Raw genomic sequence first — 12,666 nt, 5'->3', positions numbered from 1 at the left:
CTGAGAAGCTTAAAATGTTTTTTTTTTCTTTTTTTTAAATGTTATTTTACTCTTTTTTTTTTAGTTTTCGATTGTTTTATGGGACTCCATGACTGTGACATTGCATTGTTTTCTTTAATCATTTAAGTTACAACTCGGTTCCTAAGGATAGGAGCATAGATATAACTTCTTGCCGGCCTTTCTGATCATCTTCAAACCCCAACTTTCTTAACTACCTTTCAAAATGGCTAAGGTTCATCCCCAAGCATCCGTTTCGGATCCCTGCAGTATGGGTTCTGCAGGAAGAGAAACGTTCACTATATGGATGAAATCTCTTGTATGTCACACCAATGGTTGCACCGTCTTTGATTCAGAAGGGGAGATTGTCTATCGTGTTGAAAACTATGACAGCAAGGGTAGCAGTGAAGTTCATCTCATGGACCTGCGAGGCAAAGTTCTCTTCACCATACTAAAAAAGGTACTATAGATGCAACTAAACATCTTATAAAGAATAAACATCTATATTCTTGATTATCTGGAAAGACTCTTGATCGGGTTTTCTCACCTTTGACTGTTTTTCCAGAAACTACAACTTTTTGGATGTTGGAATGGCCATAGAGGGAACTTTACTGGCACAAAGAAGGAAAAGCCATGCTTTCAAGTTAAGAAATACTGGAGGATTCCCCGGAGAGATTTAGCTTATCAAGTTACTATGGGCTTGAACAAGTACTGGATAGTTAGCTTAGGTCGCAACAAACAAGGATTTAAGATAGTAAACATAGCTGGAGATATTGTAGCAGAGGTAATTAAACACCAAGACTTTAAATTTCTATGATTAAGTCATTATATAGAAAAGATAAGTTATCCCATGGTAATGTCGTCGTCACTGACAATCTTTCACCATGGTTAATATTGCAGGTGAAGCAGAAGCAATTATCTTCCGGGGTGGTGTTAGGAGATGATGTATTAACTTTGGAGGTAGAACCCTATATTGATCATTCCCTAATCGTTGCTCTTGTGACCGTTTATGGGTTGATAAACAGGAGATTGTAGATCGATGATTCCAGGCATAAATTTTCGAGAAAGCAACTAATTAAGCAAGTGAAGCATGTGTACACGTATACAATGTAGGCTTACTCCAGCTATATACAAGTTTGTGTATATATATATATAGTCTCATTTCTTTGTTTTGTTTCAGATTTTATCCATTTGAAGACTGGTATTTCCTTACGATGGAAAACCAATAACCTAGGTTTGTTATTGTAATTGATAGATCAACGAATGTATAGGAGGAAAAAGGTAGGAAAAGAAGAGAAATGATAAATTAGATTTTATAATGGAAATCAGTTAAAATACGAATATTTTGTTAAAAACTCCATACACACGTGATGATTTTTTTCGAGAAAATGTTTATTACTAGTTTGAAATACTCAATCAATTTTTAGAAGGCTCTAAGAATTTATCTTTTCATGTCTAGCACTTACCCTGCCAGGTAATTACTAAAATAGGGACTCCTAAAATTGGAACTATATATGAACCTTCAGGTAGAATAAGTTTGGCTATAAATATATATATATATATATATATAGAACAAGATATAATGTTATCTCTACTGATCTCGAAGAATATATCCCAAATCAAGTGGAAAATAATGCATATGGTTGATGCAATAAAAAAAAAAAAACCCTGCAATGAGATTCAAGAGATCAATAAGACGTGATCAGCACAATCTCTCCGACTAACCTGCCTTTGATGTGAAACTTAACTCATTTTCCATAGCCGTGTACATCCTCATTGTATTTTTGTCAGTGATCCAAGGAATTTTGAACTACTGATTTATTAATTAAATCAAACGAAAATGTGTAGATATAGAGTGTACTGTGCTAGTCCACAACCGCAAGCTCACCAAGCCATGGCAGTGCCCCAAAAAGCTGCAATTAGTTCGCTTGCCGGTGTGCTGTTTTCTGTGCATAATATCGATCACATGCGGCTGGACGCTGGCCCCTCGTGTCTTTCATACTTCACACGTTATATTGGAACTCCCAATTTAACATACCGTAAATTATTATAATTAAAAATTTAGTCAATGGTGTGAAACATAAATTTAAAAAAGAATATTAAAAAGAAGTAATAAAAATATAAAAAAAAATTTATTTCATTTCTTGTTTCAATATATCTACTATCAACCACAATGCCTTTACTTATAAGTACACATAGATAATGGAAAAATGAATTTACATAAATAGAAATGATGAACTTAATAGATAAGAATGTATATATATTGAATAAAATAAAAAAAATATGGATATATCAATATAAATATGTACATTGGATATGAGGAGATACATTGGATGTTATGAAATACAATGAATATTCATATGTATTCATAACTATCAACTTTTTTTTTATTAATACTGTTCATTTAGCTAGCTTTTGGTTAATTTTGCTGTAAATTAATTAACTTGATCCATTCTAACCTTATTTAGTTTGATATTTGTGATTTGATATATGTAGCAACCATTCAATGTACCCACAATAAACTATTTAGGCACGCATAATACATTATAGATCACTTAATTAAGGCTAATCTTATATTAAATTATATTATTTTAATATTAAATTACTTGTGCTTTAATTATTTTAGCGTGGTCATGCCCAATATATGGAATATTCAAATTAAACATGTTGAAAAATAAAAAAATTTAATAAATACGAGAATAGTTGTATATTCTTCTTGTACATGCTGAAACATATATAATATAATATATAAATGCTAAATTAATTAAAATTTAAACAATTGAAAAATAATAATACTACAAGAGAATAGAACCAAGACGCCATCTAGGATTTCATCTGACCTGGTCCCCACCTTACCCTAATTGGGTTAATTAGTCAATCAAATAATATCATGCTGATTTATATTTTTTTTTACCTTAATTTGTTTTTTTAATTCCTTCATGTTTACCTCCGTACAGCTTTTATTAATAAAAATTTAGCAGATCTCAAGAATTAAATAAATCTTATTCTAAATAATCATTTAAATTTCCCAAATTTGCCTTAATCAACCCATTGCCCGTATTAATTAACCCAATTAAGAAATTTTGAAAGAAAAAATATGACAGAAGTTTCCATCTCTACCCTTTCCCGCGACGCACATGCATAAATGTGAATGGCCAAACAGAAGGGTAGCTCGAGAATCACATTCTTTTCATTAAAAAGTTAATATATTCCTGCTTTGGAATTTGAGCTCAATTATATCGTTAAATGTTAAACATTGAAAAGCATTTAAACAAGATAGTTCTTCTTCTCTTATTAAATCTAGAAATGGGAGTAAATAAGGTACCAACTAATTTTAAGATATTCAATCCTAAATCTAATTAAAGTTTAATTATTCATATTCTGCTCGATTAAACATTAATATGTAATATCCAAACTCAATTATTAATATTTGTGGAAAAAACTCAAACCCGAAATAAAAATAATTTAAATCAAATTTTATATAATATAAAATTAAAATAATAAATATATTTAAAAAATTAATTATGAATTTTAATAAATATTACATTAATTATAAATAAATTATAAGTAAAAGTAATATAAAAAAGTCAAATTTAATATTAAAAATTATTATTTATAATTAAGTTCGCCTTTAAGATTACTATAAGAACTCTACCTAGATCTAATAGTAATTTTTTATTATCAAAACTTACTTATAAGATATTCTATTTTTACTTAATCGAATAAAATAATATAAGGTATCGGATATCAAGATATCTATTATAATGTATCAGATGGTAATAATTTTACTTTTTTTTTTATGAAAGGATCCTATTTCTGCTTTTCAAAAAAAAAATCTATTGCCATATCTAATTAAAAACAAAGCAACTAACTAAGGTGACATAAATATATAGTTTTTTTCTTTTTTCTCCATGGAAATACTTGTTCCGTAAGTATGAAATATCTATATTTTGTAATTTTCAGTATCAGATTCCTTGACAAGTAGCCTGCAATTTTTTGCTGCCAAAATGGCATATGATAATCAAAAACCGAATGATATAATCCAATTGTTGGCCCACTGTATATTTAGTAAAGTCGTCAAACAAGAAGGGCTCCCTTTCGGTTGAATTTAGTCATTGCTGCAAAAAGCACCCACGTCATGCTCATTCCCTCAATGCATTTGGGTTTGGAAGAAAAAGATGATAGTAGTACTAGTAACAACATGCGCATTGTCATGTTGAGTGGAATTCAACGTTTTCATCAGGTGATAGAGACCAATGGTGGGTGGAGAATTAATTAATCAAAGGCTGGGGAGGAGGATTTTGTTTCTTGTTATGCTTGTTTTGGTACTTTATCTAGCAGTTCTAGAGGAAGTCAAAAACAGTTTAAACAAGGGAAGGGGAATCTCATTAGCTAGTACAAGCTAATTTCCTAATACATGCACAGTGCAAAAACGGAGATGCATACCATAAACGTGGTAAGTTCATTCGACCATTGAACCTGCGAGATGTGAACTCCCTTATTCAATTATTTGAGTTACTTTTTCTCATTTTTCGGGCTTTACATTCATGTACTTTTTCCCATAATATGGATCAGCTACATTGACTAAGTCTCTTGAGTCGTTTAAAAGCACCAGCACTTTTTTGACGTGGGGGAACAAACCCAAATATCTCATTTCTCAGATGATCAAGGTTCATCCTCTTGCAGCTGCAGCCGCTGCTGCAGCTGTTCCTTCCTCTTCCTCTTCTTCTTCATATGTCACTTCAAGGAGAGAAACTTTCACCGTATGGATGAAATCCCTTGTGATGCAAGGAAATGGATGCACTGTCTATAATGAAAACGGTGAGATTGTTTATCGAGTTGATAATTATGATAAAAAATGCAGCGATGAGGTTTGCCTCATGGATCTTCAAGGCAAAGTTCTCTTCACGATACTAAGAAAGGTATTTGAAAGTTGAAATTTATGGTTAATTGGAGCCTGAAACATATGCAACTATGAAATTGATGTTCTTTCTGTCTGATTACTTATTACAATTAATACCTTTTGCAGAATCAATGGTTTTTCAAAAGATGGGTGGGCGATAGAAGCAATGATTTGAATCTGAATTCTGAGAAGCTGCAGTTTGAAGTGAGAAAGAACTTCAGAAATATTCTTAAAGGAAATCTATCCTGTCAAGTCATCATTATCTGTTGTGATAATGGCCAAGCAAGCTGCTACACAATAACAGGCATGGCCGGTAAATCAGCTTTTAAAATAACACAAGGAAACGGAAAACTAGCAGCCGAGGTGAGTACTCTTGGCCTAGATTTAGCAGGAGCGAATACTCTTCTGTTCTTATTAATTTCTTTCATGACTGAAAGTTTGCTGGTTCTGATTGTGATCTTTGTGTAGGCAAAGAGGAAGCAGTCATCTTCTGGGGTTCTATTAGGGGAGGATGTATTAACCTTGGAAGTTGAGCAGCATGTAGATCATTCCCTTATCATGGCTTTGGTAACTGTTTATGGACTTATTCATCATAGACTGTGAATCAGCTTTTGAAAGTTCTTTTCTTCAGAAACGATTCGGAGGGAATTTTCAGCAGTTCTCCACCCAATGTAAGACCCATTTCTGCCTGCCTGACTTGACTTCACTCCCCAATATAGAGTACAAGAGTTGTATACGGAGGAAAGACCTCCATAGTTTTCCCCGAGGCCATGGTTGCAACATAGAGTAAGCTTGAAAGATAGTGACCGGCTAGCTTCTTTGCTTCATTTTCACATGTGTATATAAAGTGTTCTTTAGCTTCCTTGTTGAATTTATGGTTGTTGTTCTTAGCATGTAAAATGAATATTTTTTGGAGTATGTAAAAAATTTAGGTCTAGTATAATAAATTTTAATCCTATGGCAATGGTCAGATCAATCAAATTAAGCTTATTGTTCGCCCTTTTACAGACAGGATTACAAAAAAAATGGCATCCATCAATTAGAAACTGACAATATGAACTTGCCAAGGCTGCTGGCCTAGCCCGAAGGGCGACCCCACATTTTTATTGACACGTGTATGTGATTTTCTTCGTCTGACCTGCGAAATTTCCCTGCTCGGACACGCCGAAACCCAACAGCCTACCGAAACTGATTTACCCGTTTTTGGAAAACTTGTGATTTACAAAAGACAGGTGCCCACCCAAGCCAAAACTGATCACCGAACCAGGATCTTTCTCGGAAATCTCAAAGTTCTCCCGAACCTGAAGCACTAATAATCATTAAAAAACGTAAAAATATTATCATCACATATTTTCAATTTAAAAAATATATTTTAAATAAAAAATAAATATTTACTAAGTGAAAAAAAAAACCTTTATTTATAATCCCCAACATATATCATCTCTTTTATATAAAATTCATAATATTCTATTTCATCCAATTATACAATACTTTTATTGTACTATCCGTAATAGTTTTACTCTACTCTATTACGTAATATCCTTATTATATTAATTCTTTTGCTTATTACAAAAAAATGACTCCCTTAATTCAAATATATCACGATTTTACATCTTTTCATATTAATAGAGATTTTGATAAACTTTAATACCATTTATTACAAATTCACATTTTTAATCCAAAATTCATACCTCTAATCCTAATTTGAATTGTTGGCACAATATCCGGACAAAAATAAAAAAAAAGGTTTCGGGGAACAACAATTTGGGCGACAACGGTAACAATTCACGATCCGGCAGACTTGTTTACAGATTTAACGTACAAGTCCTGGGTAATGAAAGATACAGAAAGACAAGAAAATCTTAATTCTGCTAGCAAAGAGTAACAAGAACTCATTAATTTGTGAGTGTAATTTTTAGCAAAAAAATGAAATAATTATATTAATGGAAAATGTCACCATGACAATCTTTTGAAAGAGATGGGAACAACAAAAACGAAATTATGGGAGGACAAGAATCAAAACATGAATAAAATAGACTTACCTACATCTTGGAAAGCCACTATGTGAATGCGTATTAATATTTTTTTTTTTGTACAATTTAATTTATTCACTCTGGAAAAGGAACTGTCACACCTACAATTTCCGTGTGGGCACACCCAGCTACTACTTCGACTATACATTGTATTTTTTTTGTATAGGGAGACATTCGACACTTGCTTAGCTCTTCTTGGCATTCTTGAGGTTCCGCACGGTCATCACAAGCTGTTGTCGTTCACCTTCCACCTCTGCAAATTTGAGGCTTATCTCGGAGTATCGCTCTTGCATATCCTTCAATTCATTTTCCATTGATTGGTTTCTTTCCTTCAACGATGACAGTTCAGCTATCAATTCATCCTGGTTACAGTCCTTATTGACAATAGAGGGTTTCTGTTCTTTCGTTGACAAATTGTCATTGCTGCAGTTAAGAAAACGATTAAAGTAGTTTTACTTACTTCAACAATTTTCATTATTACCGGGAAGAAAAGTAGCAAAGGTAGAAAAACTGACTCAGAAGCTAGAGTTCAATTTTCTTTAAGTCATACCTTTTCACAGAAGGCTCAGTATTTCCATGTTGCTTGGATATGCATGCTTTCCCATCTGATGTAACCCCCACCTCCTTAGCATCTTTAAATACCTGCATTTTTATACATGTAAAAGAAAATACAAGTCAAAAATAAGAGATACACTTGCCTACAATGAAGGGACGCTGTTGACAGTGAAACCAAAAAGCAACTTGAAGTAAAATTAGCCTGTTGCTAGGTATGAAAAGACTCCAAATTGGGCCGTTCTAGCCATAATGAAACAATGGTTAGGGTCAAAAAGTGCTGCCATAAATTCATATTATAACAAGATCATTAGTCTTGATGCTGGGGAAGCATGTTGAAACTGCTAATGAGTAACTTCAGTAATGACGCTTCAAAGTATTGTTCATTAATATTACAGAGTTTACCTTAAAGTGCTATTTTTTTTCAATTTGAATCATGGTATATTGTTTCTAACCTGTTTGAATTGGTACTGGCAGAGAGTGGTGCTTTGCTCATTGAGTTCTTCTACTCTGAATTCTAACTCATTAATTTTCTTCTGAAGATCCCTTTCCTTTTCCAGAAAGACATTTGTGGATGTTTCTAACGCAGTTTCCTTTAACTTTATTTGTCCCTGCCATGAGAAAAAAAAAATTATGAATACAAATTTTCCTTTTCATAATCTCCACCAGAATAGTAAGGAAGAAGCAAACTATAAGGGAAAAAAATGATCGCAGTAAGGTCAGAGGAATATTATAATATACACTAGAAAAGCAATGTTGTAAACCATTTGCAACAAACAGTCTCCACTAGGAATTTGATTTTTTATAGTACTTGGATGTGTAACATTTACCTCAAGCAACTTTATTTTCTCCCTCAGGCTTGCAACCTCTTTAGGACCACGAGGAACCATGGAGGGTTTATTGTTTCTTAATGTTGTTCTTGTTCCATCAGAACCTGCTGCTCTTCCGTTGTTCTCCTTCAGCTTCTTTTCCATGCCAGTAAATGCTTCTTCCTTCTTCTTAAGGTCACCCTTTAATTGAACTACTTGCTTTCTGAGTTTTTCTTTCTCTACTTCATCCTCAAATAGAGAATGTTTCAATTTATTGCACAGAGTTTTGAGGTTGTCCAGCTCTGATTGTAAGGATTCAACTGCTGCTTCTTTCTCATCCTTCAGATGACTCATTCTTTGCAATTCCTCCAGTGACTTAGCTGCTTCCTTTTTCATCAAAGCAATTGTATTTGCCAGCTCATTTCTTTCTAAATTTCCTCTTTGCATCTGCACGTCAGTTTCTTTGGCAAATGCTTGTGTGCGCTCCAACTCAAGTCTCAAGTTTTCTGCCTGCTCTGCTTGTTCACAGAGGAATTTATTTTCTGTTGTCAGCTTGTCAATCTCAGCTTTTAGGCTGCACATTTCCTGGGAAAATGCCCCACTAGCTTCTTCCTCATGCTTCTTTTGATGTTCAAGCTGCTTAGATTTATCATCAATTTGCTTCAACATCTGTTCTATCTGATTTGATTTTAAATTCACTTGATTGGAAAGGTTACAGAGTTTTGCCTCATAATCCTCCCTAACTGATTGGAGCTCTTCCTTATCTTTCTTGAGCAGTTCTTCCAGCTGATTTTTCAGCAAGCGTAGGTCACTAGCTTCAGTCAGAGCTTTTGTAGCCACCTTCTCATTTGCATCAAATGTCGAGGCCATCTGCATGGAGAGCCTTTTGAATTCCTCCTGTAGCCTTTCAGCTGTATTGGCATTCTTCAATCTTGTCGTTCGCAAGGCTTCCTCGGCTTGGATAGCTCTTTGCTCCTGCTCAACTTTGGCTCGTGTGATAGATTCTAGATCCATTTCAAATAGTTGTGCCTGTTTCTCTAAATCTTCCTCCAAGCTTTTGATGTGGGTTTCTAGTTCATTTATGGTGGCTAGAGAGTCAGAGAATTCTTTTGACTTCTTGTTGAGTTCGCTTTCCAAGCACTCAATTTGGGTCTCAAGTTCATTTATGTTAGCAAAAGAAGACGGGCACTCATACTGCAACTTTAATTGTTCTTGCAGCTGGCTTTGTTCTAATTTGTATGAGATGTCGTGATTTTCCTGCTTCAGTATCTCATAGTCAAGTGCTAGCTGCTCCATTTGCGCCTCAAGCTCATCTTTGTCTCTCCTGTAGATCTCTATCTCACTATAGAGGTCCATGATCTTTTGTTCCAGGACAGAGGTTTCCTTGGTGTCTCTGTGTTCTTTAACAAGCTGTTCCAACGCCCTTTGCTCTTCATCCTCATCTGTGTCACTTCTTCCGATGGTTCCTCTAAATACTTCAGCATTGTCATAGGATCCTGATTTATTGGGAGGGTTGGATATCTCCATATTCTTTGCATCCAACATTTCTTCTAGGTCTTGTACAGCAAGGATTAACTCAGCATTTGATTCCTGTGTCTTCTGCAGTTGTAACCGAAGATTGGAATTCAGGTGCTTCTCGTAATTCAGCTCTTGTCTGATTTCTTCAACAAGAACCCAGGGGTCCCCACTCTCAAACTGCACCCTGCTTTCTGTTTTTCCATCATCCATTCGCTTCTGAAAGGCCTTCAGTTTCTCACACTCTAATTTGAGTTCATCTCTCTCTTCTTTCAAAGTAACAACTTCTCGTGAGAGATCCTGCCCCCTTTTGCTCTCCTTTACAATTTGCTTTCTGAGAGTCTGCAATTCCAAATCTGACACATCCACATGCCTGGACAAAGCAATAAGCTCATTCTTGAGCTTTTCAATCTCATTATCTGAAGCATGTTGGGAGTTTTCTCGCGGAAAGGTGTCCTGAGAACTGTTAGAGTCATCAGTACTCATTCCATGATCAGAACCTGCCGACCATTCCTCATAGATTGTTGTTGAGGCAATTGGTGTTGGTTTAGGAGTAACTGAGGTGTGATTCATAGATGACAGATAAGTGGGAGGGTCCTGATTGTTGTTGTCATTCCTCATTCCAAGTTCTCGTGGCGTATTAAGTCCAGAGCTATCAGAACTTGAAATGGTAATGTCAGATCCATTAGATCCTCTATGGTTCCCACGCAACTCAACATTGTGGGTGGTTTTGCTGAAAGGCGCATCCTATGAAAGAAATGATAAACAAATATATAAGTAAAACATGCAAATCCATTTTCAATGAACATTTACAGTAAGCACACACTAAGAGAGAAAAAGTAAAAGGAGAAGAAAAATGGTCTGAACAACAACAGCAATAAGAAAACCCAATGTGAACGGTTTCACTGAATGGGAAAGGAACCTTACTTCAATGGGATCATTCTTAGTGCTTTCATCTGCATCACCATTGCTCAACTGGGCCTTCAAGCTCCTATCTTGCGATTTAATACTTGCATCTTCAATTTCTTCCACCTCTCTGCAAAAACCATCAAAAAATGTCAAGCTCAAAATCAAAGACTCCAGAAACAACCTCCAATAACTATAAGAATTTAATAAAAAAAGCAATAACTTTTTACCTTTGATCAGCATTTTCCTGCAGCCTCTGTATCGAGACCTATTCAAAACCAACAGTTTGAATTCAATTATACACATCAATCAACATTCTTACGAGCAGAGGTTTCACAGAGCTTAACAGAAGTAATCTGTGAAACATATAAATATGAGAGACAAACAGATAGAGAGAGAGAATGGATGCATACTAACATGCAAAATTGCTTTAGAGTTTGAATTCTTTAATGGAAGAGAAACGGTGGAAGTTTTAATTGCCTCAGCATAAACAGCAAAATTAACTGAAGCTTCCCCTACCAAGCCGCCTTTTCCCAATCCCTACAACAAACATACAAAATATTTACATCACAATAAGAAAACCCAACACATCAAAAATATAAATTCATCAAAAAAGATATCTTACTGTTGACAAGATAAAGTGATAGATTTTCTCATTGATCTTCCCAGTTTTTGGCTCTCGAACAAATTTAACGGTCTCGTAAACTGGATTTTCCCATCGACAGTTACCGTCTTGAACCGTCGCCTTGTCTAATTTTGTTGTCGGTTTTCCCCCATCGCCAGGAACCACTGATATCATCAATGCTTGCACATTTAACTGTGTCACCTAAATTACACCGAAAATAATTATTATTTCTCCGTTTCTCAAATTATTCAATCACATTACAAAAAATAAAAGTAATTAATTAATAATTAAAAACATTTGAAAGAAGAAGTATCATTTTAACCAAGCAAAACAGCTCAAGCAGCTTCAAAAAACAACCAAGTCAAACTTTTTTTCTAGTGGAGCTGCATTTTCTGAGCAATGACGCTAATAAAGAAGGATAGTAAATAAAACTGCAAGAAGATATTCAATTAATATGAATTTCTGGAAAATAAAGAAGAATTTGAAAGAATAAGAGTACTTACTTGAGTTGCATGGAACTGCAACTTGAAGACAGATTTGATCCTGTTCTTCTCGCTCCTCCATCTCGCCGACTTAAACATCTCCACCGCAAAACTCGCCGGAAATCCCGGACTCTCACCGGAGCTCCGGCAACTGAAGCAGGAAACCCGCCATTTATTCGATCGCTGGATCCAATGCCCGAAATTCAATCAAAATGCAAACTACGGGCGGGAAAAACAAAGCCTATTGCTACAGTCTAGACGTAAAATTTGGCCTAAAGCAGTAAACAGAAGGCGAGCTTGTTCAATGCGAGTGGAACTGAGTCAGAGAACGAGTCAAGAACTCAGAAACAAGCAAGCAGTGAAAGAGAGCAGATCTAAAAGAAGAGCTCTTTCTCTTTCTTCTCTTTCTCCTCTCTGTGCTGTATTTGTAACAAGCTCCGGTTGAAAGAGACTGCACATTTTTTTAAAAAAAATGAAAAAAAATAATTCAAAAAAATTGAGGGAGAAGCTTCTTTATCATTAATTAATTTAATCAAAGCTTAATTAAGATAATCATGTATTAGGTGAAAGCAAGTGTTTGTTCGTTCGTTTTGCGTCAAGAGAACAGTAAGGAAAACTCATTCATTTCACATAAATACCCCTTCCCGGTATATTTTTGACAAATGTTCTTGCTTCGGTTGAGGGTAAAATGGGTAAAAAACACATTTTCTAAGAATTTAAAAATATAGTAGTTTGCACGTTAAACGACGACGTGGAATGCGAAGTTGTACATTATTTCATGCGCTTGCAAACTTTGTGAGAAAAAAATAAAAAATATTAATTGCTGAGGCCGTATGGCCAAAAA

At 34.7% G+C, this 12,666-nt stretch overlaps 3 protein-coding genes across 3 annotated transcripts; 2 read left to right on the top strand and 1 right to left on the bottom strand.

Annotated features, from left to right (window-relative positions):
* Positions 144-1,259, top strand: LOC18606497 (protein LURP-one-related 4). Its single transcript, XM_007040123.2, has 3 exons — positions 144-457; positions 563-781; positions 898-1,259. The coding sequence occupies exons 1-3, from the start codon at positions 224-226 to the stop codon at positions 1,030-1,032; spliced, it is 588 nt and encodes a 195-aa protein (XP_007040185.2). The 5' UTR covers positions 144-223; the 3' UTR covers positions 1,033-1,259.
* Positions 4,619-5,771, top strand: LOC18606496 (protein LURP-one-related 4). Its single transcript, XM_007040122.2, has 3 exons — positions 4,619-4,919; positions 5,027-5,263; positions 5,369-5,771. The coding sequence occupies exons 1-3, from the start codon at positions 4,659-4,661 to the stop codon at positions 5,501-5,503; spliced, it is 633 nt and encodes a 210-aa protein (XP_007040184.1). The 5' UTR covers positions 4,619-4,658; the 3' UTR covers positions 5,504-5,771.
* LOC18606495 (myosin heavy chain, striated muscle) lies at positions 6,841-12,234 on the bottom strand. The gene is made up of 9 exons (XM_018118335.1): positions 11,844-12,234; positions 11,341-11,541; positions 11,133-11,255; positions 10,946-10,983; positions 10,737-10,845; positions 8,316-10,556; positions 7,941-8,096; positions 7,484-7,575; positions 6,841-7,356 (listed from the first exon to the last, which is right to left on the bottom strand). Exons 1-9 carry the CDS (start codon positions 11,919-11,921, stop codon positions 7,119-7,121), a joined length of 3,276 nt encoding a protein of 1,091 aa, XP_017973824.1. The 5' UTR covers positions 11,922-12,234; the 3' UTR covers positions 6,841-7,118.

The sequence above is a fragment of the Theobroma cacao genome, chromosome 3 (genome assembly GCF_000208745.1).
Source record: "Theobroma cacao cultivar B97-61/B2 chromosome 3, Criollo_cocoa_genome_V2, whole genome shotgun sequence".
Taxonomy (NCBI): domain Eukaryota; kingdom Viridiplantae; phylum Streptophyta; class Magnoliopsida; order Malvales; family Malvaceae; genus Theobroma; species Theobroma cacao.
The sequence above is the reverse complement of the archived record's forward strand: the minus strand, read 5'-3'. Positions and strand labels throughout refer to the sequence as shown.

Bases quoted from the DNA above. Each gene is read 5' to 3' on its own strand.
- LOC18606497 (XM_007040123.2), top strand. From the start codon at position 224: ATGGCTAAGGTTCATCCCCAAGCATCCGTTTCGGATCCCTGCAGTATG. The intron at 458-562 runs GTACTATAGATG...CTGTTTTTCCAG, and splicing joins TCTTCACCATACTAAAAAAG to AAACTACAACTTTTTGGATG. The intron at 782-897 runs GTAATTAAACAC...TTAATATTGCAG, and splicing joins CTGGAGATATTGTAGCAGAG to GTGAAGCAGAAGCAATTATC.
- LOC18606496 (XM_007040122.2), top strand. From the start codon at position 4,659: ATGATCAAGGTTCATCCTCTTGCAGCTGCAGCCGCTGCTGCAGCTGTT. The intron at 4,920-5,026 runs GTATTTGAAAGT...TACCTTTTGCAG, and splicing joins TCTTCACGATACTAAGAAAG to AATCAATGGTTTTTCAAAAG. The intron at 5,264-5,368 runs GTGAGTACTCTT...ATCTTTGTGTAG, and splicing joins ACGGAAAACTAGCAGCCGAG to GCAAAGAGGAAGCAGTCATC.
- LOC18606495 (XM_018118335.1), bottom strand. From the start codon at position 11,921: ATGTTTAAGTCGGCGAGATGGAGGAGCGAGAAGAACAGGATCAAATCT. The intron at 11,542-11,843 runs GTAAGTACTCTT...GGTGTAATTTAG, and splicing joins TGCAGTTCCATGCAACTCAA to GTGACACAGTTAAATGTGCA. The intron at 7,357-7,483 runs GTATGACTTAAA...TCTTAACTGCAG, and splicing joins ACTGAGCCTTCTGTGAAAAG to CAATGACAATTTGTCAACGA.